Source organism: Leptodactylus fuscus, chromosome 3, assembly GCF_031893055.1.
Source record: "Leptodactylus fuscus isolate aLepFus1 chromosome 3, aLepFus1.hap2, whole genome shotgun sequence".
NCBI lineage: Eukaryota > Metazoa > Chordata > Amphibia > Anura > Leptodactylidae > Leptodactylus > Leptodactylus fuscus.
The window spans coordinates 191,618,319-191,640,931 of NC_134267.1; the positions used below are offsets into that span (position 1 = coordinate 191,618,319).

General features: G+C 42.0%; 1 protein-coding gene across 2 annotated transcripts in view; it reads left to right on the plus strand.

Annotated features, from left to right (window-relative positions):
- Nucleotides 1-22,613, plus strand: part of FARP2 (FERM, ARH/RhoGEF and pleckstrin domain protein 2) — an 83,348-nt gene that overhangs the window by 19,314 nt on the left and 41,421 nt on the right. For both annotated transcript variants that reach the window (XM_075268952.1, XM_075268953.1), the window contains exons 3-9: nucleotides 14,146-14,250; nucleotides 16,502-16,544; nucleotides 19,267-19,345; nucleotides 19,427-19,524; nucleotides 19,928-20,042; nucleotides 20,151-20,298; nucleotides 22,474-22,569. In XM_075268952.1, the coding sequence (XP_075125053.1) occupies nucleotides 14,146-14,250; nucleotides 16,502-16,544; nucleotides 19,267-19,345; nucleotides 19,427-19,524; nucleotides 19,928-20,042; nucleotides 20,151-20,298; nucleotides 22,474-22,569 (684 nt within the window). The remainder of the gene's footprint in view (nucleotides 1-14,145; nucleotides 14,251-16,501; nucleotides 16,545-19,266; nucleotides 19,346-19,426; nucleotides 19,525-19,927; nucleotides 20,043-20,150; nucleotides 20,299-22,473; nucleotides 22,570-22,613) is intronic.

Sequence of the window (22,613 nt, forward strand, 5' to 3'; positions counted from 1 at the left end):
TGTTTTTTTCTGCTGTGTATGAGTGAGGTTTTCTAAATCTATAGTATTGTATGGGATCCCCATCAAAACTCTGACTCTTGCAACAATCACTGTGTGTTTTTACAATTGGATTGTTTCTGTCTATCCAGTAGAGCTATAAATGTTATGAAGCATAAGATGAATGTATTCAGTTGTAGTTCTTCCAATTGGCTTGCCGTATTAGTTGGATAGCTGCCGTTGGCATGTAAATGACTGTGTGACTGGTAGGGAAGGCGCACTCAGGACTCCCCATATAATCCCGTGCTGGACTGCATGTAATGACGCTGAGCATCTGGCATCCTCGGACAAGCCTTGTTTTTAATGGGAAGCAGATGGACTCGGGATAAGCTCTTCTAACAAGCTTTGCTCTTTTTACCTCTGGATGTGTACAAATCCCTCTTCAGAAGCCATGCCTGGACATCCCTTTCTTTAAGACATAGTAAAGAGAAGGATATACTTTAATGTTTGACTAAGAAGCTGCTTGTTATTTATAAGAAGTATTGTCGTAGTTTGGAAAAATGTATTTTTATTATAAGTTTGTTAGGACTCCCCTGACATACCTGAAGAAATGCAAAGATGTCAACAAATAAGATATAAAATACACATGAAGAATGTGGCCGTTCAGTGACTGCGCAGGGCCACCCCTCGATGCTCCACCATACATACAGTGATTGTCGGATGAGACCTGGTTCACATCTGCGTTCGGTATTCCTTTCGGGGATTCCCAAATGGACTCCCCGAAAAGAAAACTGAACGCATTACAAAGCGGTTAGCAAAGAAAGCACACGGACACCGTAGATTATAATGGGGTCTGTGTGTTTTTCGCATGGTGTCGGCATGATTCATGTGGAGAGCAAAGTACTTTAGGCTGTGGCCCCACATTGCGGAAACACAGCTTTTATTGTTGCAGGTTTTGGTGCTTCTTTTTGAGCAAAAGCCAAAAAAACTCAACGAAATTAAGCTACGTCTTCCGCAACGTGGGGCTTTAGCCTCAAGCAGTACTTTTCTCTCCACATGATTCGTGTGTAAAACACATGGATCCCATTATAGTCATGGGGTCCGTGTGCTTTCTTTGCTAACCGCTTTTTAATGGGTTCGGTATTCTGTTCTGGGGTCCCCAAGCGGATTTCCTGAACGGAATACCGAATGCAGATGTGAAGCGGGCCTAACATGCTAAATATAGGTAAGGTAAAACGGAAAAGGACAAGAAAAGAGAGGAGGGGGTCAATAGATGGCAGAGGTAACAGAGGAGAATGGAAAAGGGGAGCAAAGAGGGAATAAGGAGCAGAAAATAGTCTTTTATTCTTAATATAATGTAGTTTAGCGCGGGGCCAGTTCGCCAGGTGGGAGATGGGTATACAGGACACAAACTCTATCATAATGGAGCCATACTAGGGATGCTGAGTTTTATTACTTCCAGCATATATTGAGATATAATATTAGAAGGATGATGGATGTTTTTGGGGGGGATTTTCCTGCTATAGATTTCACTCTGCATTGCTAGACATAACATCCACAGCATGGTAGGCCAGTTTGTAGCCCTGCTACATGTGAATGAGGCTTTCAGAACCCCTTTTACATGTTTTGTGCTGTAATTTGTTGTAAATGTTAAGATAATCTGCATCAAATCTGCCCTGTCTGAACATGTGTACCATGTTTGAAGGTTTAGGGAGCGCTCAGTAGAGTAGTTGAGGTCTGAAATATCTAAGCCTGTTTGGGTGCTGGTAGCTCCTAAAAATGGGAGCGCTTCTTTAAGTTAGATTCCCCCCCTCCTCCTCCATATGTTGAGAATGATGTCTTCCACTTGAATTACCTGACAGGCGCAGATTCTGCATATAATGTAGGACGTTTTATTGCCTGTACTTGTCCCTGACAGGTGCTCAGTAAAGCAGTACATGAAGTTACCCATCCCCTGGGCACCATTGTATAATCACAGAGACGGAGCAGCCCGCATACTGACAGGAACACTCTCATTACTCTCAGCAGAGACTTCCTGAGATCAGCACGCTGCCAAATCTTACTCATTTACCTCTGATTGATCGCAATTTCAGTGCTAGAGAAACGTCAGCTCACATCAGAACCTAATGGTTAATGTGTCCTGTACCGCATATAGAGGTAGAGACGTACTGTTCATGCTTTGTTTTTCTGCAACGTGTATTTATTATTAAAGTGGCCACGTAAGGACAGATCGTCAATAAAGTAAGTCCTAGAGAAACCCTCTTAGGAGCATGGCTATGTCATGAAGTGATGGTATGTCCATAGGATCTAAGTGGGGATCCAGCCTTATTATATTTATATAGTGCCAGCATGTTCCACAGCGTTATGTTATACACTCAATGCTCACAAAGGGTAGAGGGAAAGGAACGGGCGCATTGTGATGAGGTGTAAGGAGTGCAGTCACACCCGGGCCCAGGAGCTTTAGGGGGCCTATAAGAATAGGGATTATGGTGGTTACAACCGATGGCCTAAGAGGTCACCCTCACCCACTAGGGATGATCAAGAGTTGAATTTCTCTAGTGGCTGTCAGTGTATTGTAAATGTATTACCCCTGCTCTCTGGTACACTGGAATGACGCAGAGACTTTCACTGTCACAAAGGGGAAAACCTTTTGATGCCAAAATGAGCAGTTGGTTAGCAATGGAATGATTCTGTATCTGAGGCTGCAGCACAAAAGGGGCACAATCACATGGGAATGACAATGGGTGGGATGCTTGTGTTCGCAGACATGTTGTGAACAAGTCTTTATGGCAGTCTGGGCCCAGGTGGAGAAGAAAAGGGAAATATAAATGGTGCTAAAATGATGTGGTGGTTGGTTATTTCATAACTTTGCAAATGTGGCATAATGCTTCACATAATACAGTATGTGCAAAAGTTTCAGAAATCTATCCTAGCTAGTCAGATATTCCTAGAGGATTCCTATAGGTGCAATCTGTACAAATATTTCATGGCCGCGGGTACTTGGCATACAATGACTCTGTAACCTACTTCTATACAAGCTTGATGCTATGCAATAATCCCTCTTACAGGGTCATGGGAGAGGCCAGATCAGTACAACTACCCCTTTTACTGGTTCCCTAAGGTTTGCTCCACTGTAATAGCGGTGTTATTGAAGCCGCACTTCTGACTGATCTGTCCCTGCCTGTTGTATGAGTCAGAAGGGAGGCAACGTACACCCACATAGGGTTAGGAGAAAAGACTGCAGGCGTAGTGTATAGATCATACAGTTAGTAGGCTTGGATAGCTGCCCTGCCCACAATAGGCCTGTGCTCGCAGCGCTATGTTCTCACTAGGAGGGACATTTTACTTTTTGTCGTGGTTTTTTTTTTTTTTTTTTGTTAAAGGAGACACAAAGTCCTTTCTCTTCTGTATTTACTGTGGAGTTTGGCCCTGCAGCATAATGACAGCAGTAAAGGAAGGTCTGATACCCTGACCGCTGTCTCCATTGTACAGATATTACACTTAGGGAAGGACCGTTTGGCACTCATTTCTGCTGCCTGTGGAGGTCGCTGTCCTGAATTCTCCAGGCAGTAGAGACGAGTGCCAATCTTTGCTGCTGGTGATGTATTTTCTTAAGGGAAACGGTAGTCAGGGTTTTAGGATTTCCCTGACTGCTGTCATGAAACAGGAGTGGATACCCCTCAGTAGATAACCCCTTTAAAGACTTATTCCAGTTACTTGCCTCAGAATATGTCTTCAATAAAAGATCAGTGGAGGGCCAACACCTGGGGCACCTGCTGATCAGCTGTTTCAGGGGACAGTCACCTCTACCCTTTCACTATTCACATTGAACGCCGTCTTATTGCAGCCTTATGATGTAATGACAGCCTTGTCCTATAGAAGTAAACAGGATTAAGGCTGTAATTACATTGTACGGTTACTATAAAACAGGCAGCCTGTGGTGTGAATAGCGAATCGGTCATACAAGCACCGCAGGCCTTTAAACAATTGATCGGCAGGAGACCCCAGGCCAGGCAAAAACTGAGCTGAACCGGAGCACGCAGCTCCCCGTATTGGGCACTGCCCCTCTTACTTATCATATTCTTGGTAACTGCAGTTATGGGTGCTATAACTGTGTCCCATTCAGGTCCATGCATAATGTAAGAGACACAAAGGTGCTCCCTTAGGGGACTGTATCATCAGAGGGAATACACTGCAATCAGTATACTGCTGTTATACGTACCAGATGGAGGTAAGTGACATCACTCTCAGAAATCAGTATATTATAAGTATCTCTGCGTCACACCATCCAAGAATAGCCACTCCTGCCTGAAAAACCTCCCGTGAGCCAGCCAGCAGTGGATAGAAATCAGGCTGTAAGTGACAAGCTAAAAATCAGCACTGGATTGATATGAAGACTTTTAATAGACTACTAAAAGATCATAATATAAAGAAGAATGTCCTGCATATTATGGGATGTATTTTAAAATGGGCTTGATCTGCCTCCAGAATTACGTTGCATGTTCTAATAAAAACCTTCATATCAATCCAGCGATCTGCTTTACACTAGGTTCACACTAGCATTAGGGGTCTCTGTCATTCCAGTCCACATGGGAGCCCAAAAGACCCTATCCACTTAACAAGCAGCTACCCACAGAAACCCGTAGACGCCATAGACTATAATGAGGCCTGTCAGGTTTCCAGTGCTTTTATTCTAAGGCTGAGTTTTTTGGTCAGGAATTTTGTCAGGAATCCGCCTCAAAATCATCCTCCAAAAAAAGCCTCCCAATAGAACTCTATTAGGAGGCTTTTTTGGGGGGATGATTTTGAGGCGAATTCCTAATAGAGTTCTATTGGGAGGCTTTTTTTAGAGGATGATTTTGAGGCGGAATCAGACCAAAAAAACTCTGTGTGAACTGAGCATAAAACCGGTGGAGAGAGAAGTCCTGCGTACAGAACTTTTCTCTCTGCATATTTTAAGCGGAATCTGTGACAGTCTCCAACACAGATGTGAGCTTTAGCTTGTCACTTACCAGTTTTCATCTATTACTATCCATTTCGGTCTGTGGGACACCGCTGCAGCACCCATTAACCACTGCTGTCAAGAATACACAGTAGGGATGGGGGCCCTGGATAAACTTTGTACAGGGGCCCACATGACTTTAGTTCTTCCACTGATCGCTATTAAACACTGCATGAACAACTTGGAAGGGAGTTCATTGCTATTGGCATTTTTGGGCAAATCCAGTGATAAGTGTCTACATTTGATCCTCCATTTTGGCACCTTTTCAGTGTATCGTGTCATTTATTGTCACATCATCAATAATAATAACAATACATTTTATTTATTTTTAGCGCCAACATATTCCACAGCACTGTACAATTTGTAGGGTTCAAATACAGAAAGAAAGATACATTACAAAGGAATAGTCACTTTACACAGGGGGGACTGAGGGTCCTGCTCACAAGAGCTTACAATCTATGAGGTAGAGGGGGTGACACAAGAGGTAGCAGGGGCGGCATCGGAGGTAGCAATTCTTATACAATTTTGTAATAGAAGTTACTGTCATTACACAAACATAAAACGGCATCATATCCTATGGGGTCATGTGGGAGTGTGAATAGAGGGGGGTTCGTTTTAGGGATTCTAACTATAGTATGGAAGGGTTTACATTACATTTGTCATAGGCCTGTCTGAAAAGATGTGTTTTTAGTTTGCTCTTGAAGCTGTAGAAATAGTAGAGCATTTCAGAGAAGTGATGCAAACTCCGGAGGAGTCTTGTATACAAGCGTGGGAAATCTTACTAAAGTTCCTTATGTAATGGTTAGCCCTATTGGTGCTGTAGATTTGCTGCACTGCTGACCAGTTCTGTGGTCCCTTAGTTCTCAAGATCAGTGGGGTCCCAGAGGTCAGAACCCTGCCAATCATAAAATGATGGTACATTGTCAATATATGACATTGCTTTATAAAAATGGGAATACCCCTTTTAGGTTAAAGGGGTTATGCCACAAAATATTTATCCTCCATTTCTACATTATAAATAGTTGATTGTGAGCGCCTGACTGCTGAGACCCCCACTAATCATGAGAAGAGGGGTGTTTTACTCCTGATGTGAATGCAGCCAACCCCTGGTGGATGCAGAAGCATGCAGCATCCAAATCAGTGGGACCAATGGAGATATGAGTGCTGTACTTCAGCTAGCTCCAGCTCTCCAATTGAAGGATTCTGCCGCTTTTCCCAAGGTTGTCGCAGGCGCTGTTGTTCAAAATGGAAGTAAATCACCCCCAGGATTAGTGGCGGTCTCGGCAGTCATACCCCCACCGATCAGCAATTTATTCTCTGCTCTATGAATGGGGGATGATTGTTTTGTGGCATAACTCCTATAAGACTGTACATAACAAAAATGTTCCTGTGAAATTTAGCTGTGTTTCTTTCCTCTGGACATCACCCCCCACTGTCTCTCCATGGCTTTCAACCTTTGCGCTACAGAGTCAGTGTAGGCTGCAGGTTTTTTACAGCATTTGGAAGGGGATTGTTCATGGGGAGAGATTTGTAGCTGTTAGGACTGAAGCCGGTGTGAGGGACATCCGCTGTCTCATCTTCCTGGTCCTCTTTGTTTACATGTGACTTGGTGCTGGAGATTGTAACAAACTGCTTTATTTTCTTTAGATTTTGGTCAGACTTGTACTAGAGCTAAAGCGATGAGATACAAGTGTGTTTTAAGGTGCGGTTAGATATTAGCCATTCGTTCATACTCTGGACGTGCCAAGTTCTGGCTTTTATTCCATAGCCTGCTATTTCCACAAGGTATATTGCTTGCTGCACTTGTAAACTGCGCTCCGAGGCCGCAGCAGGAAACGTCAGTAATCTCAATAAGTGGCGGATTGCTTCCTGCTCGGATACATCCAGTCTTCAGGGGAAAGGGAGGGAGGGGATACACACCCAGATAGCAAAAGGAAGATGGAATGTGAGCACTGGCCTGGGAGCGCTACAGGCTAAAGAGGTTTCTGGTGGACTTTCTATTATACTTCATCTCACACCTGGAATGTTAAGAGTAAATTTTATCGAAGAAACTTTTTTTTTTTTTTTTTTTAATCTTGAGATAGTATTGAAATAAACTCTTAGAATCGCTGCTTCCTAGTTGTAGTGAAATAATCTGTTAGAAGTCTTACCAGTATTATTGCAATGAGGATCTGCAGCAATCCGAAAATGGTAAAGCCAGCCAATTCTTCTAGATCTTCTATGCATATGATAGTCTAGTGCTTTACATTAGTCTTTAGTCTGTAGATGGTACATAGCCTACAGCCTTGTAGTACCCAGTGAGAGCAGATGCATCAAACACATGGGACTGGCACTGTTGAGTATAGGGATGGCCCTAGTATTAGAGTATTATCCAAACCCTGCAGTCTCTTCAAACAGCTTACTGGTGAGGGGCACGGGTATTGAACCCCACCCATCTTCAATTGTTGACCCATTTCTAAGGAACCCAGTCTGCAGACCCCAACTCCATGAATCATTGATCTATGGAGAGAGGGGGCTCCATACTGTATTTAGTATGAGACAGGAGAACTGCAGGGAGACAAGGACTCCTAACATCACAAATTGCCATAGGCCTCCAGACTGGGATAGGGCCTGGATTTTCTGCACAGAATTTCCTTGTCTTCACCCTGGCTTCCCGGCACTTGACTTGTTTGCCTCAGCACATGTTTCCTGACTATCTTCTTTTCCTCACTGGTTTAGTAATCTGTATTATATAATCATCCCGTCCTTGCTGTAGTAGAAGTCAGCCTGAGATAGACTTGTGTTTACACACCGCAACCAATCAGAGGAGGCCTTGCTGCAGGAAGGAGGAGCAGCGCAGCAAATGATGAGACAGGGGGTGTGTCTCAGACTACCTCAGACTCCCTGTAAGCACTGTAGATAAACTGTAGTCACTGCTTTGCGCAATGGAAGCACATTTGAGGAAACTAAATAGGAGGTGATCATCCCCATCAGTCATACCTACATGCTAATTTACAGTATCTATAGTAAATCCAGCTTTTTTTTTTATTATTGTTTCAAAACCAAAATAACTATATTGCTAAAAAAAAAAAAAAAAGGCAACACTACTCCGATACATATGTAAGAAAGATATAGGATGCATATCAGGAGGTGCCATTTATTCTTCTATATCACATTCACATTGGAGTGTTCTATAAATTCTGCTATAGTCTGATTTTTGATGGCTTTGTCACGAAAGCAGGTGTGAACTCCGTCTAATAATAAGGCATTACAGGGATTCAATCATTTAAAATGGAATTTTTTCTCCCTAACATGTAGGAATAGCCTTAAGAAAAGCAATTCTTCTCCTACCTTTAGATGTCATCTCCACGCCGCCATTCCGTAGATATCACGGGGTGTTTTTTTTGTATGCTAATGAGTTCTCTTGCAGTTCTCATGAGTGTACTGTGTAAGCAGCCACAAGAAATAGGCCGCAGGCATGTGCAGTTGGCTGGCAGAGCCGACTGAGCATGCGTGCTATTTAAAGTCAGAAGAAGATGTCGCAGAGAGGGCGTGCCAGAAAACAGAGGACGGTGCTGGACAGTTTTCTCGCAGCACTGGGGACGCCCCCAATGCTGTTTGAGTGCTGTAGCCTGCCCCCAGTGCTGCGAGAAAACTCATTAGCATACTGAAGAAAACTGGGATATCTATGGAACGGTGGTGCGGAAAAGACATCTAAAGGTAGGAGAAAAATAGCCTTTCTTAAGGCTATTCCGACATGTTAGGGAGAAAAAATTCCATTTTAATGATTGAATCCCTTTAATGAGTGCCCTCCCAAATAAACCTACAGATTACACATTACAGATCACACTGATTAAAATGCAGACGGTGTTATTGGCTTTAAGGGGGTTAACATGGTGGAATTTCTCTGGCCTCACACAGGCAGAGTCTGTTATTTCCATTTGTAGGGGAATTTTCTGAATTCCAGAGAGAATTGTGTCCAGATGCTAAGAGCGCTCTGTCTTATAGTCTAGAACGTAATCCTAACGCTTTAAGGTCCCTTTGGCTACAGAAGATCCGAAGGAGCCAAAACTGTATGTTCTGTAATTACCCCATGAAGATTCATTGACATTTTTATTTTTAGTGTGACCTATAGTTGGCAGACGGCGCTGTAGATAATCACTTGCATCATTGTATTTCATGTCTTACAGTTTTTCTTTTTTTTTTTTTTTCTTGTTTTCTGCTATTTTTAGACTTTTTTTTTTTTCTTTTCTTTTTTTTTTCTTTTTATAAACACTGTTAAAATGAATCCACGTAAAGGGTGTCAAAGACTGACAGCTGATGACCTTTCCTTAGGATAGGTCATTGATTGGAGATTGGTGGGGTCGTGTTCCCTGGGCCCTGCACTTATCAGCTGTTTTAGTAGACACCCGGAAACATAGACGTTGGGCCCAGGTGTTACTTGTCAGTCTCAGACAACCCCTTTAAATAAATCTCATTTGCGCACAAACTGCTTGTACAAATCGGAAGCCAAAACTACCAACACAGACTTCAACTTCTGCTTCAACTCCAACCCCTTCAGAAGTAGCTGACCGCCATGGTCAGTCAGAAGCTAAAATTCATTAAAAGTATCAGAGATTGAATTCCTATGAATGTAACACAATATACATGAAAATAATGAATCTTTTTATTTTGAAGTCAACTTTTTTTCTGACTCCAGCCAAAATTTGTCCCGACTCTTACCTCCGAGACTCTGACTCCACAGCACTGGTGCATATGCAATGATACCAGTGGTGTTAAAAGCACTATTGCAATGCATTATGCAGATCAACTTGTGAAAATTCTTTAAGGCTCTTCCTATACACTTTGCCTCTGCTTGGAGTAACCCAAACCTCATGCTGCAACTATTTTGGGCTCTTACCACGGGACATGCCAAGACAACTCTGCCCATGATATAACACCTGGGTGCAACTACAGTTCTGCTTTATTCATTGCACCTACGACAATACTCTGACAATATAGCACATCTACACATTGGTCAGTGAAACAAGAAACACATCATATGAACGTCATAATACAGTATACCCCTACATGGGGGTCACTAACATGTCTTGGGGAGAGGCCACTAAATATGTGAGCTTAACTTTCGCCTTCTTGCAATCTGACTATCCCTGATATTAGAGGTGTCTTGCGTTGTCCTGTAACGTAATAACTAGGTCCAGAGGCAAAACTGCAAGGCTATAGAGGCTGCAAAACCAAATACGCGATATTATGGCATTATAAAAGAAGACACCTAGCATATGCTTTATTAAAAGGTACTGTGATGTGACTACCATTGTAGCTCATACATTTTGGGGATGTGTACACTAGTCCTGTTAATTCTTCCATTCCCTTACATACAGTCAGGCCTCCTCTATCCAGTAACCTCCTATTTTATACCTTACATCACCTCCTATCCTTAGATAAAGGAGGCTCAATCCTTATCACGCTATCCCACAAAGGTGCGTTGGGAGAAACTTCTGTAATTGCTTCCAAGAGCTATTGTTTACAAGAAGATGACGGCTATTAGGAAACCTGACAGAACACCATATATTATTGACCGTGGGAAGGTGCAAATAGAGAATACACAGCTATAAACCAGTGGAGTGATGTTTATGGTCAAATAGGGGGGTGACACTTGCATATCGGGAGAACTTGGGATAAGCTTTGGTTTGAATAAAGAAAGCCCGCCCCCACTTTCTGTAATCCGTCTCTGTTGCTAGAGACAGATTTCACTCGACTACAGGCAGTGGACAGCAAGTCGGAGGGAAAGGGAGACACTTAGCAGTTGGCACTTTGGAGAGATTTTTCCAGCAGAAAATGTAATTTTTGGTAAAAGTAATGTTTAGTTTTGATAGTCATTATATACAGTCCTATGAAAAAGTTTGGGCACCCCTATTAATCTTAATCATTTTTAGTTCTAAATATTTTGGTGTTTGCAACAGCCATTTCAGTTTGATATATCTAATAACTGATGGACACAGTAATATTTCAGGATTGAAATGAGGTTTATTGTACTAACAGAAAATGTGCAATATGCATTAAACCAAAATTTGACCGGTGCAAAAGTATGGGCACCTCAACAGAAAAGTGACATTAATATTTAGTAGATCCTCCTTTTGCAAAGATAACAGCCTCTAGTCGCTTCCTGTAGCTTTTAATCAGTTCCTGGATCCTGGATAAAGGTATTTTGGACAAACAATTCAAGTTCAGTTAAGTTAGATGGTCGCCGAGCATGGACAGCCCGCTTCAAATCATCCCACAGATGTTCAATGATATTCAGGTCTGGGGACTGGGATGGCCATTCCAGAACATTGTAATTGTTCCTCTGCATGAATGCCTGAGGATTTGGAGCGGTGTTTTGGATCATTGTCTTGCTGAAATATCCATCCCCGGCGTAACTTCAACTTCGTCACTGATTCTTGAACATTATTCTCAAGAATCTGCTGATACTGAGTGGAATCCATGCGACTCTCAACTTTAACAAGATTCCCGATGCCGGCATTGGCCACACAGCCCCAAAGCATGATGGAACCTCCACCAAATTTTACAGTGGGTAGCATGTGTTTTTCTTGGAATGCTGTTTCTTTTTGGACGCCATGCATAACGCCTTTTTTTTATAACCAAACAACTCAATTTTTGTTTTCAAAATGAAGCTGCCTTGTCCAAATGTGCTTTTTCATACCTCAGGCAACTCTATTTGTGGCGTACGTGCAGAAACGGCTTCTTTCTCATCACTCTCCCATACAGCTTCTATTTGTGCAAAGTTCGCTGTATAGTTCACCGATGCACAGTGACACCATCTGCAGCAAGATGATGCTGCAGCTCTTTGGAGGTGGTCTGTGGATTGTCCTTGACTGTTCTCACCATTCTTCTTCCCTGCCTTTCTGATATTTTTCTTGGCCTGCCACTTCTGGGCTTAACAAGAACTGTCCCTGTGGTCTTCCATTTCCTTACTATGTTCCTCACAGTGGAAACTGACAGGTTAAATCTCTGAGACAACTTTTTGTATCCTTCCCCTGAACAACTATGTTGAACAATCTTTGTTTTCAGATCATTTGAGAGTTGTTTTGAGTAGCCCATGATGCCACTCTTCAGAGGAGATTCAAATAGGAGATCAACTTGCAATTGGCCACCTTAAATACCTTTTCTTATGATTGGATACATCTGGCTATGAAGTTCAAAGCTCACTGAGGTTACAAAACCAATTTTGTGCTTCAGTAAGTCAGTAAAAAGTAGTTAGGGGAACTCAAATCAATAAAATGATAAGGGTGCCCATACTTTTGCACCGGTCAAATTTTGGTTTAATGCATATTGCACATTTTCTGTTAGTACAATAAACCTCATTTCAATCCTGAAATATTACTGTGTCCATCAGTTATTAGATATATCAAACTGAAATGGCTGTTGCAAACACCAAAATATTTAGAACAAAAAATGATTAAGATTAATAGGGGTGCCCAAACTTTTTCATAGGACCGTATGTATATATATGTAGATTATATATAATACCATAATATATTATTTATAAATTTGCTGAACCAACAGACCATTTAACCCCTTAGCGACCCTTGACGTAACTGTACGTCATGGGTCGCATGGGGATGTATGGAGCGAGCTCACACGCTGAGCTCGCTCCATACACGGCAGATGCCGGCTGTATAATACAGCCAGGACCTGCCAATAACAGCAGCGGTCGGTGCCCGAGCCGATCGCTGCTGTTAACCCTTTACACACTGCGGTCAAACGCGACTGCAGCGTGTAAACAGCGCAGGCGGCATGGGCGCCGCCATGTTTCCCCGATCGCCGCCCTCCTGAACGTCACAGGAGGGCGGTGATCGGTTGCTATGACAGCCGGAAGCCTATTGAAGGCTTCCAGGCTTGTCTCTGCCCGAGATCTATTAGACGATGCCAGAGGCATCGTCTAATAGAAGTGCTGGGATTCTGCTATTCACTGCAGTACTGTAGTATTGCAGTGAATAGTATGAGCGATCAGACCCCCTAGGTTTCAAGGTACCTAAGGGGTCTGATCATAAATGTAACAGAAGAAAAAAAATTTTTTTTTAAAAGTATTAAAAAAATAAAAAAAATATAAAAGTTCAAATCACCCCCCTTTCCCTAGATTAGCTATAAAAGTAATTAAAGAACATTAAACATAAACATATTAGGTATCCCCGCGCTCCAAAATGCCCGAACTATTAGAATATTAAAACATTTATCCCGTATTGCGAACGGCGTAGCGGCAAAAAAAAATAAAAACAGCCAAAAAGCGTTTTTTTCAACACTTTGCCTCCTATAAAAAATTGAATAAAAAGTGATCAAACCATCAGATCTTTCCCCAAATGGTATCAATAGAAACGTCATCTTGTCCCGCATAAAAAGACACCACAACCAGCTCCATACATGGAAATATGAAAAAGTTACAGGTGTTAGAACATGATGACACAAATTTTTTTTTCTATTTTGCAAAGTTTATCATTTTTTTAAAAGTATCAAAACATTTCAAATACTATATAAATTTGGTATCACCGCGTTCGTACTGACACGTAGAACACAGGTAACATGTCATTTGTACCAAACAGTGAACGCTGTAAAAATTAAACCCATAAGAAAATGGCGCAAATGCATTTTTTCTCCAATTGCACCTCATTCTGAATTTTTTTCCAGCTTCCCAGTACATTGCACAGCATATTGAATGATGCCATTACAAAGTACAATTTGTCCCGCAAACAATAAGCCATCATGTGACTCTGTGAACTGAAAAATGAAAAAGTTATGGCTCTTGAAATGTGAGGAGGGAAAAACGAAAATGCAAAACCAAAAAATGGCCTGGTCCTTAAGGGGTTAAATACCTGTATTCTCTATAAAGTATATCCATTCTGATACATTTATACCATTCCGATAATAATCCTTTTAGGAATGAACAGAATTGACAACCCAGTGTTTCTGGTTGGGGTCTTGTCTCTGCATACTCTGTTACTGTCCCATCAGTATTACCGCTGTCAGACTGTGTAGGGACACCCTCAGCAAGTTGTCAAAATTGCATCCATCGGAGGTGATGTTTTCTATCTTAAGCAGCTATTTGTGGGGGTGGAATCCGATCTCTAATTCTAATTTTGACACAATGGTTCTGGATACTGTTTCTTAACAAATCTGTTTGTCTTGTACAGCCAAAGACCACGGGCCAGGCACTGCTGAGCCAAGTGTTCACTCATCTGAATGTGGTGGAGACGGACTATTTTGGCATTGAGTTCCAGACGACACAGTCTCAATGGGTATGTCTTATGAGTCTTTTTTTTTACCGCCTGGTTCTTTTGCTGCTTCCTTTGCAGGACTGAACTAATACGTAGTTACATAAAACATAATTGTGCATTCGGCTTATTCCCTGTAGCATCGTCGTACTCCTCAACACTGTGCGTATATATTAAAAACTTTTCTCGCTTTCCATTAATTGATGCAGTATGGTTAATTCCTGAATCGCAGAGTCAGCAAGATGTCTGTAATTGAGTAACATCAGAGCGGACTTCTATCTAGTGATTTGGACATTCCTTTAAGATGTGCAAATTTGTCTGTGATGCAGTTTCCATTTGTGGTTCCTTTTTCCGGTTACAGAATTAACCATTTTTCCAGCCTTAATTTCTAGTTTTGTTGGGAATTCATTCAAGTAACAAAATTAAAATGTACTAGTTTTAAGATGAAACGCATCGCTATGATATACCCTTACTTCCTCGTGTCTCAGGATCCCATCTATCTTTGGAATGAAAGGGTTCCAGTACAGAAAGTGTAGGTTTTTTTTTTTGTTTTTTTTTTAATAATATACTACACGGCTGCATCAACAGTACAGTAAAGCAACACACAACACTGCTCAAGTGATCATTTTATAAGATGGGAATATATCTTTTAAGATTTGGTAAACCAAGGACACCCATTTAGCTATTTTAAGGCCTTCCAGAGGTTGTATTTCATTAAGTGCTTTACAAAGATAAATGACATGTCTAGTGGAGTATTTTGCAGTACAGAGTAGATTTGCATCCAGCATTTTGTCAGTAGTGAATGCTGTTTAGCATCTCGTTCACTCGTCCGTGTTCCTGCCATCTCAGTAGGAGGCCATTCTCATAATTGCTGTTTTCTCGAAGCTAAAGGGAAAGTCTTACAGATTGATAATGCAGCCCTTGACCGTAACTGACCTTATGTTTTTTCCTGGGTTCATGCTAACGTATTAAAAATTGTCCAGCTTACATCCCTAAAATGGATGCAGTCCTTGTGTCTATGTAGGAAACTGTATGAGGGACTGTCAAGGTTATTGTCTCTTCGACATGCTGCAATTTTTTTTTCCACAAGGGCAGTGGGCTTGTGTTCCCTCCACAGAGGGTGACTGGGACAAGGCTTTGTAGGAAAAAACACTGAACTGGTTGCTGAGCTATAAAGGCATGACAGCCCCTTAAATGGATGTCCATGCTTTAGCCATTGACCTATTCAGAGCCGCAGATTATTAACACTATGTACCCTGGAAGGTTTCCTGTGATCACACTTAAAGGCAGTCTGCCATTTCTGGTGCATCTCCGTTCCTGTGCCCCAGTTGCCATTTATTTTAGACCATGGGTGGGACAGGAACACCCTGGTCTTATCAGATAACACCAGAAAACAGTTGTGAGTTGTACCACAAATCTACACCAGGTCACTGAGGTGTACATTTCAGTTTAGGCGCACCTATTCACCCAAGAATTAGTCACAGGTCAGAGCCTCTTAGGCTGGGTTCACATCTGTGCTCATTGACTGTTCGGGATTCTGTCCCACATTCTTCTTGAAAAATGTGGAAGAAGTCCTGCAAACTGCTCTTTCTCTTGGAACATTATAGTCTATGGGATCTGTGGGTAACCGCTTTTTAAGCAGATTGGGTTTCGGTTTTTCAGGTCCACAGCAGACCCGAAGAGCGGAAACCCAAATGCAGGTGTGAACCTAGCCTTAGTATTTCTGGTGCATCTTGCACCAAGTGAGAATTTAATTAAGATTAAGGTAAGAAACACTAGTCTTACTAAGTTCCTCTATAGGTCTGTCTAAATGTAGGCTTATTCTGCGTCACTTTCTCAGCTATGGTCTTATTGGTTTGTTTTATTTGGGAAGTCCATAAAGATATACATATGTAACACTATATACTAGGAACTGTCCCCTACCGACCTCCAGTTTGGTTTATGTGTGAGGCCGGTAGCTTGTCTGTAATCCATCTCATGTTATGTCTTACTTGATCCTCTCTGAATTCCAGCCAGAAAACTCATCTGTAGGCACAAAATGTCAGCCGTGTTTGGGGGAGGCCTGTGTGTCTGTATACTACTGCTGTTTATAGCAGGATGACATGTGACTATTGCCTTGATGTTTAGTTGTGGTTTCCATAATTATAGCCAAAGAACAGTAAAACCAGCGAGTCGGCAGTAACAGATCCTCCCAAGATATTCTGCTCCTCATTATTACGTTGTAACTTTCAGAATGCCCATAAAAAGTAAACTCTTCCATATTTTCCTATTTTAGGTGTGGTTGGAGCCGCTGAAATTTGTGAACAAGCAGCTGCGCAGTAAGTTTACCAATCATTTTTAGTAGGGTTGAAATATACATCGCTGTACCATTGTGAATAAGATATTAGTGATGCTCCGTGACCAGATCCATCTATGGTTTCCAGATAGAGATGCGTAAAACATTGTGAAGTGTCTGCAAATATAATGTATAGCTTAGCACATTTGTCAACTATTTAGAGCAGATGTAGGACCCATCTCTGCCCAGGCTGACCATGAGGGGATATGCATGAGTTCATCTGCGGCTATTCACTTACAGTAATTTTTTGCAGATTACGTAAAAAGTATGATTCGTGTATTTATTTATCTAGGATATGAGTATTGATGTCCTACCCTTGGGATAGATCAGTGTTTGATCTGGAAGGTCTGACAACTGGGACTCTCACAGATCAGCTGTTTGAAGACTTTGCATGTTGTTCAGGTTCTGTACATTGTTGAGGGGGGGTTCTTGACTTTGTAGCTCAGCCTCATTTATGGCTGTAAACAGTCCACGTGGCAAATAAATGTGTTATCACTGGCCCGTGAAGCAGAAGCTGTAATAACACAGTCACTTTGAGCAGCTGATCTGTGGGAGTCCCGGGTGTCAGTCGGATACTGATGACCTGAGGACAAGCCATCAGTATTCCAATGGAAGGCTCACGCATGATAAACTGGACTATTCCCATATAGTGACCACAGAGCGTACAGGTCAGGTAGGTCTCACTGAGTAATTAAGAAGTAGCCCTAGTTGTCCCGTCCTGAGCTTAGGGTCCTTTTTACATGTTTGCTTGTATGTCAGCTGACTAATGCCCTGTTTAGACTGGCCAGTAGTCAGGAAGGGGCCTATATTTGCCCCACCGTGTACCCCATAATATAAAAAGGCATTTTGTTGGGAAGGAGCCTGCAATGCAGACCATTGAAATGGCTGATGATCTGTATAGGTTTCAGGGATTTCTGTTGGATTGGTCTAGAAGTTTTGTGGAGGAATGTGTTTTTTCCTATTTGTGTTTAATGGATTAATAGCGGGTGGTGCCAGCGAGCGGAGATACTCCATTCAGAAGCATTTCTGTTTCTAAACAATTGCTCATTGATGCTAAAGGACAAAGGAGAAGACAAATGTGAAGCTGAAAAGTCAGTCCACTGTGACTCAAATGTCAGTGCGGGCCTGTAATGGTGTGCAGGCAGAGAAGAGCATTTAAAGGGCACCTGCTGCATGAAAATGTGCCATAACCTGTAGGCAGCGTGTTATAGAGTAGGGGGAGTGGAGCAGACCCATACCTTGTTTTATGGGAATAGATTCAGTAGAATGTTATATCTATTGGTCTTTGTATGTTGAGAATATGGAGCACGATATTATTGCAGTGCTCGGTAGTAAGGGTTAAGGATATGTACTCATTCACAGCTGCTTTTTCCCCGTTTATTTAGCTGTCCCATTGCCTCTACAGTGAGGAAAAGTAGTAAATTTTCTTAATTAAAAATGTGCTACTTTTGTGTCTACATGGAAACCGACAATAAACAGTCTGATTCTGCAGCCGTAGCCACGCTCTAGTCCATCTGGGTTTTTTTTTGTTTTGTTTTTTTTTGTGATGTACAGTTGGTATGAGTACATAACCGGTAAAGGTATAACATTGTACATGCAGGCAGCATGCGACAGAGCAGACTTGATATCAAGTTTTTGTAACAGATTCTGTATAATTTGCAACTATCTTAAGCATTTATAGAGACTCTTTCACATCCTCTGCTCAGGTCTTCTCATTTAATAGTTACTGCTCCACTGATTCTGGCAGTGTTCGAATTTTTTCTCTAGCCCTGACCATTCCCAATTAATCAATGCTGTTAGTTTTGGTGCCTTATACACTATTTAGGCTCTGTACTGCCAGAAGGGTGGTGGTGTCAGGCAGGAGCAGACAAGGGGTGTGATTCTGATCTCTGACATTGGCTTCCTCTGATTGGGGCTCTGAATCACGCCCCCTGCCTGACACCGCCCACCTGACGCCAAAGCAAACTGTGCTTATTGCTTAGAAACAGTGGGGGCTAGAGAAAAAATTCTAACTGTGCTGGAATCAGTGGAGCAGCCCTTATTCACAGATGCTAGGCACTAGAATTGATGGAGGTGGTGAAAGGTTCTCTTTAAGTTCCTGCTTATTCTGACCTTGGGAGTCCAGGGTGATCCTGCTCAGTAAAGGATGCCAATTAAAACCCTGTCACTCTTTTCACATGACTGAGGTAAGACTTGGCCATGTAAAATGCAGGGTCTGTGTAGCATTTTCTTTTTCTATTGTTTTTGTTTGTTTCTTACTGGCTTATTCATCACAATGGATATATCAGGTCCTTAAAAACTGATCTGTGAAAAAACAGAGCATGCTCTATTTTTTTTTTTCCCGGGGGCCATAAGGCCGATGGATTCGTCACCTGAATAGGCCATAAGTTCAGAGATATAGATTAATAGAATACAAGTTACTGGATCTTTTCCAACAAAATTCTATATCAATCTGCTCAGTTCTTCCCCGCTATACCATGCTGCCTGTATGTACAAAGTGGTAGGTTCCTTTTAAATTCTACCGAGGAGACCCTGAAATGACATAGATGTAGCAGATAGACAAGTTCTTTGTCTGCGTTTCTTTCCATCTTTCAATACTCTCATGTGACTAAATGTCAGAGAGGTCATCTTTGCCCTTGTATGTCAGATCTGTAGATAAAATAATCATATAGAGTTTATAACATTCTTCATGTATGTATTTGTAGAACCAAAAAATGCCAAAATGCGTCTGGCTGTGAAGTTTTTCCCACCTGACCCAGGTCAGCTGCAAGAGGAGTATACAAGGTCAGAAAGCTGAAGAACATGTGAAATAGGAGGAGGTATACAGCGTGTAATTCTATACTGATCTCTGTCCTGTTTCTTTAGGTATCTTTTTGCCATGCAGATCAAAAGAGACCTTGCGGAGGAGAGACTGGTGTGCAGCGATAATACAACCGCACTTCTTATATCCTTGCTCTTACAATGTGAGTATCCCCTTACTGTTCATGGCCAGAGATTTGGTATCATTGTGCGATTGCTTTCCTGCTAGGGTTCTGTTTATTTCGTTATTGCTTATGGTTTTTGCTGTTTATTACTGAAATTCTCTTCTTTGAGTAAAGATCGGTCTGTTGTCTCATTGGTTGCTGTAGGCCGTGCTCCAATGTGGCTTCTGTTTTCCATAGTTTGGCCCCTTTACCAGCCTGGTGTCTTTAATGCCAGGTTCACACCTTCTAACTTTTTCCACTGGAAAGTGAAGTGATGAGAGTGAAATATTTTCCAGAACAGACTAACCAGCTTGGAAAAACCTTCCTAATTTACACATAATAGAGATATATTGCATATAAATTCCTCACCTTTGCACTGATTTTCTGGTTTTGTCCTTTATAGCTGAGGTTGGGGATTATGATCAGAAGACAGACCAGGAGCATCTGAGAAGTACACAATACTTGCCACGTCAGTATAGTCTCGAGGAGCGTATATTAGAGTCTCACCTGCAGCACCTGTGAGTCAATTGTCTTATGACTTTTCAATATTTCAATGACAGTTTTTGATTTTTTTTTTCTATTAACTGTTTGGGTTTTTTTTTGTTTTTTTCTATCATTCTCTATAGCGGTATGTCTCCTGCCGATGCAGATTTTCAGATCTTGGAGATTTCTAGACGACTTGAATTGTATGGAACCCGTTTCCATCTTGCATCTGATCGTGAAGGTGCCAAAATCAATTTGTCAGTGTCGCATATGGGAGTGTTGGTTTTTCAGGTACAGGACTTTCATTGGCCAGCATAAACGGCATACATTTTTGTATTCTGAAGATTACAGATCTAGGGCTTTCACTTACCTTTGTCCAGAGCCATGCTATGAGTGCACTCAAAGTTAGGGAAAGTTCACAGCGTGGTTGCAAATGTCCATTGCTCTCTTCTGCCATGTTTTCTCACTTCCAAGTTCTCAATCCTGCATACACAAGTTTTTCTTCTGAAAGAAAAGTAAAAAAAAAAAAACTTGCAGGAAACAAAGCTTACATGTTTTTTTTTCATTAAACTACTGCAGAAACCACATGGAGGAGGCTTTGTCTGCATCAGTCACTTAAAGGGGTTTTCAAAATATTTTTCATACTGTTATCCTGTTCTCCAGATAGGTCATCAGTATGTGATTGTGTTGGGGGTCTAACAGCAGGACCCCACATTGATCAGCTGTTGCAGCAGTCCTGGATGCTGGAAGCTGCTACTGGTCAGGCAGTGTGTTCAGCAAAGATCCTAGTCAAGTAATAGGAGTGGAGCTACAGTTCCCTAGAAGCACCACTCTTCAGTGGATGGGCTTTTTCTCCACTTTTATCACTTGAATAGCAGCGGTGTTGCATGTACTGCCAGTCCACTAGCAACTTCCAGTGTCTGGAGGCTTCCACAACAGCTGATGTGTGGGCTGTATGGGCTGATGAAAACATCCTAAGAGCGGGTTCACACCTGCGCCCAGTCTCCTCTTCAGCCAATCTGGCTGGTTTCCATCTTCTGCGCTGAGAAACTGGGCAGGGGGCGGAAACCTGGCGGTCAGTTTTCAAACTTTGCAAACTGACCGCCCGTGCGCGTCTTCTGCCTGTCCACGGCCAAACCTTTTTTTTTTTTTTTTTTTTTTTTTTTTATATCCTGCATGTCCGACTTTGTGTTGGGTTAAAAAAAAAAAATCTTTTCGCCGCGGAGAGGCGGAAGATTCACATGGCGGTCACTTTGCAAACTTGCATTCACACTCAAGTGAATGGGTTTGAAAACTGACTGCCGGGTTTCCGTCCCTTTTCCAGTTTCTTGGGGCAGAAGACTGAAACCCGCCAGATTGGCTGAAGCGGAGACGGGCACAGGTGTGAACCCGCCCTAAGATGTATGAGAATGACAGACAGACATTGTGAACCTACCCTTTTACTCACTTTAGACATTTACAGCACAGCCACAGGATTTAATGCAGGCTCCTCCATAAACATTAAAAGACTTGTCCCGGCTTATGTTTTTTTATGACCTAACCTCAGGATAGACCATAAATAATAGGGGGCCCATCACCCAGCCCCCAGACTAATCGGCTGTACAGAGCTGTAAACCATACAGGGTTAGAAGCAGAAAGCTCTGTCTTCTGTATAACAGCTCGGCACTTTCTCTGCAGGTCATCTTCCATTGACTTCAATGGGAACTAAGTTCCAGTGAAGGTGCTGGTCTGCTAGACATAGAGCGTACTGTTTCCGACCTCGTATTGTGTTGTGGACAGGATCCAGAAGCAGCTCCATACAGACGATTAGTCCAAGGACCTATCCATATATATTTATAGCCAACCCCGAGGATAGGCCATAAAAAATTAAGCCCCGACAACCCCCACATCAGCAAATTGTGCAATGTGATCATGCCTAATCTTTCGACAAGTTGGCAGACATCAAAAGGGGTTGCCATACTTATTTTAAACATTTAGCAAAAGAACTGTAGATTGTATAAAATGAAGAAAAAACATGGGCAATACGGTGGCTCAGTGGTGAGCACTGGTGTCCTGGGTTCAAATCCCGCCAGGAACAACATCTGCAAGGAGTTTGTATGTTCTCCCTGTGTTTGTGTGGATTTCCTCCCATTCTACAAAGACATACTGATAGGGGGGAAAAAATGTATGTATTTTTTTTTTTTTTTTTTTTTAATGTAGATTGTGAGCCCCATATACAGATCACAATCTACATTAAAAAAAAAAAAAAAAAAAAATGAAGAAAAACCATAACGTAATATTCTGCCATTTTGGCTGTGGCAGTCCGGGTGTCTGGCATTTCCAACCCTTGACAGACTAAAAGTGCTGACATTCTGTTTAGCTGCAGCGGTTACGTGAGACAAAAGCCACGTGACTGACTGGCTCAAGCAGTCACATGTCCTTCTTTCCCCACATTACTCATGTGCTTTTTATTCTCTTATCACACAGGGTAACACAAAGATTAACACATTCAACTGGTCAAAGATCCGTAAGCTGAGCTTTAAAAGAAGACGCTTTCTTATAAAGTTGCACCCAGAAGTTCATGTAAGTATTCTAAGAAGCTACAATAGTTGTCACCACAGAATGCT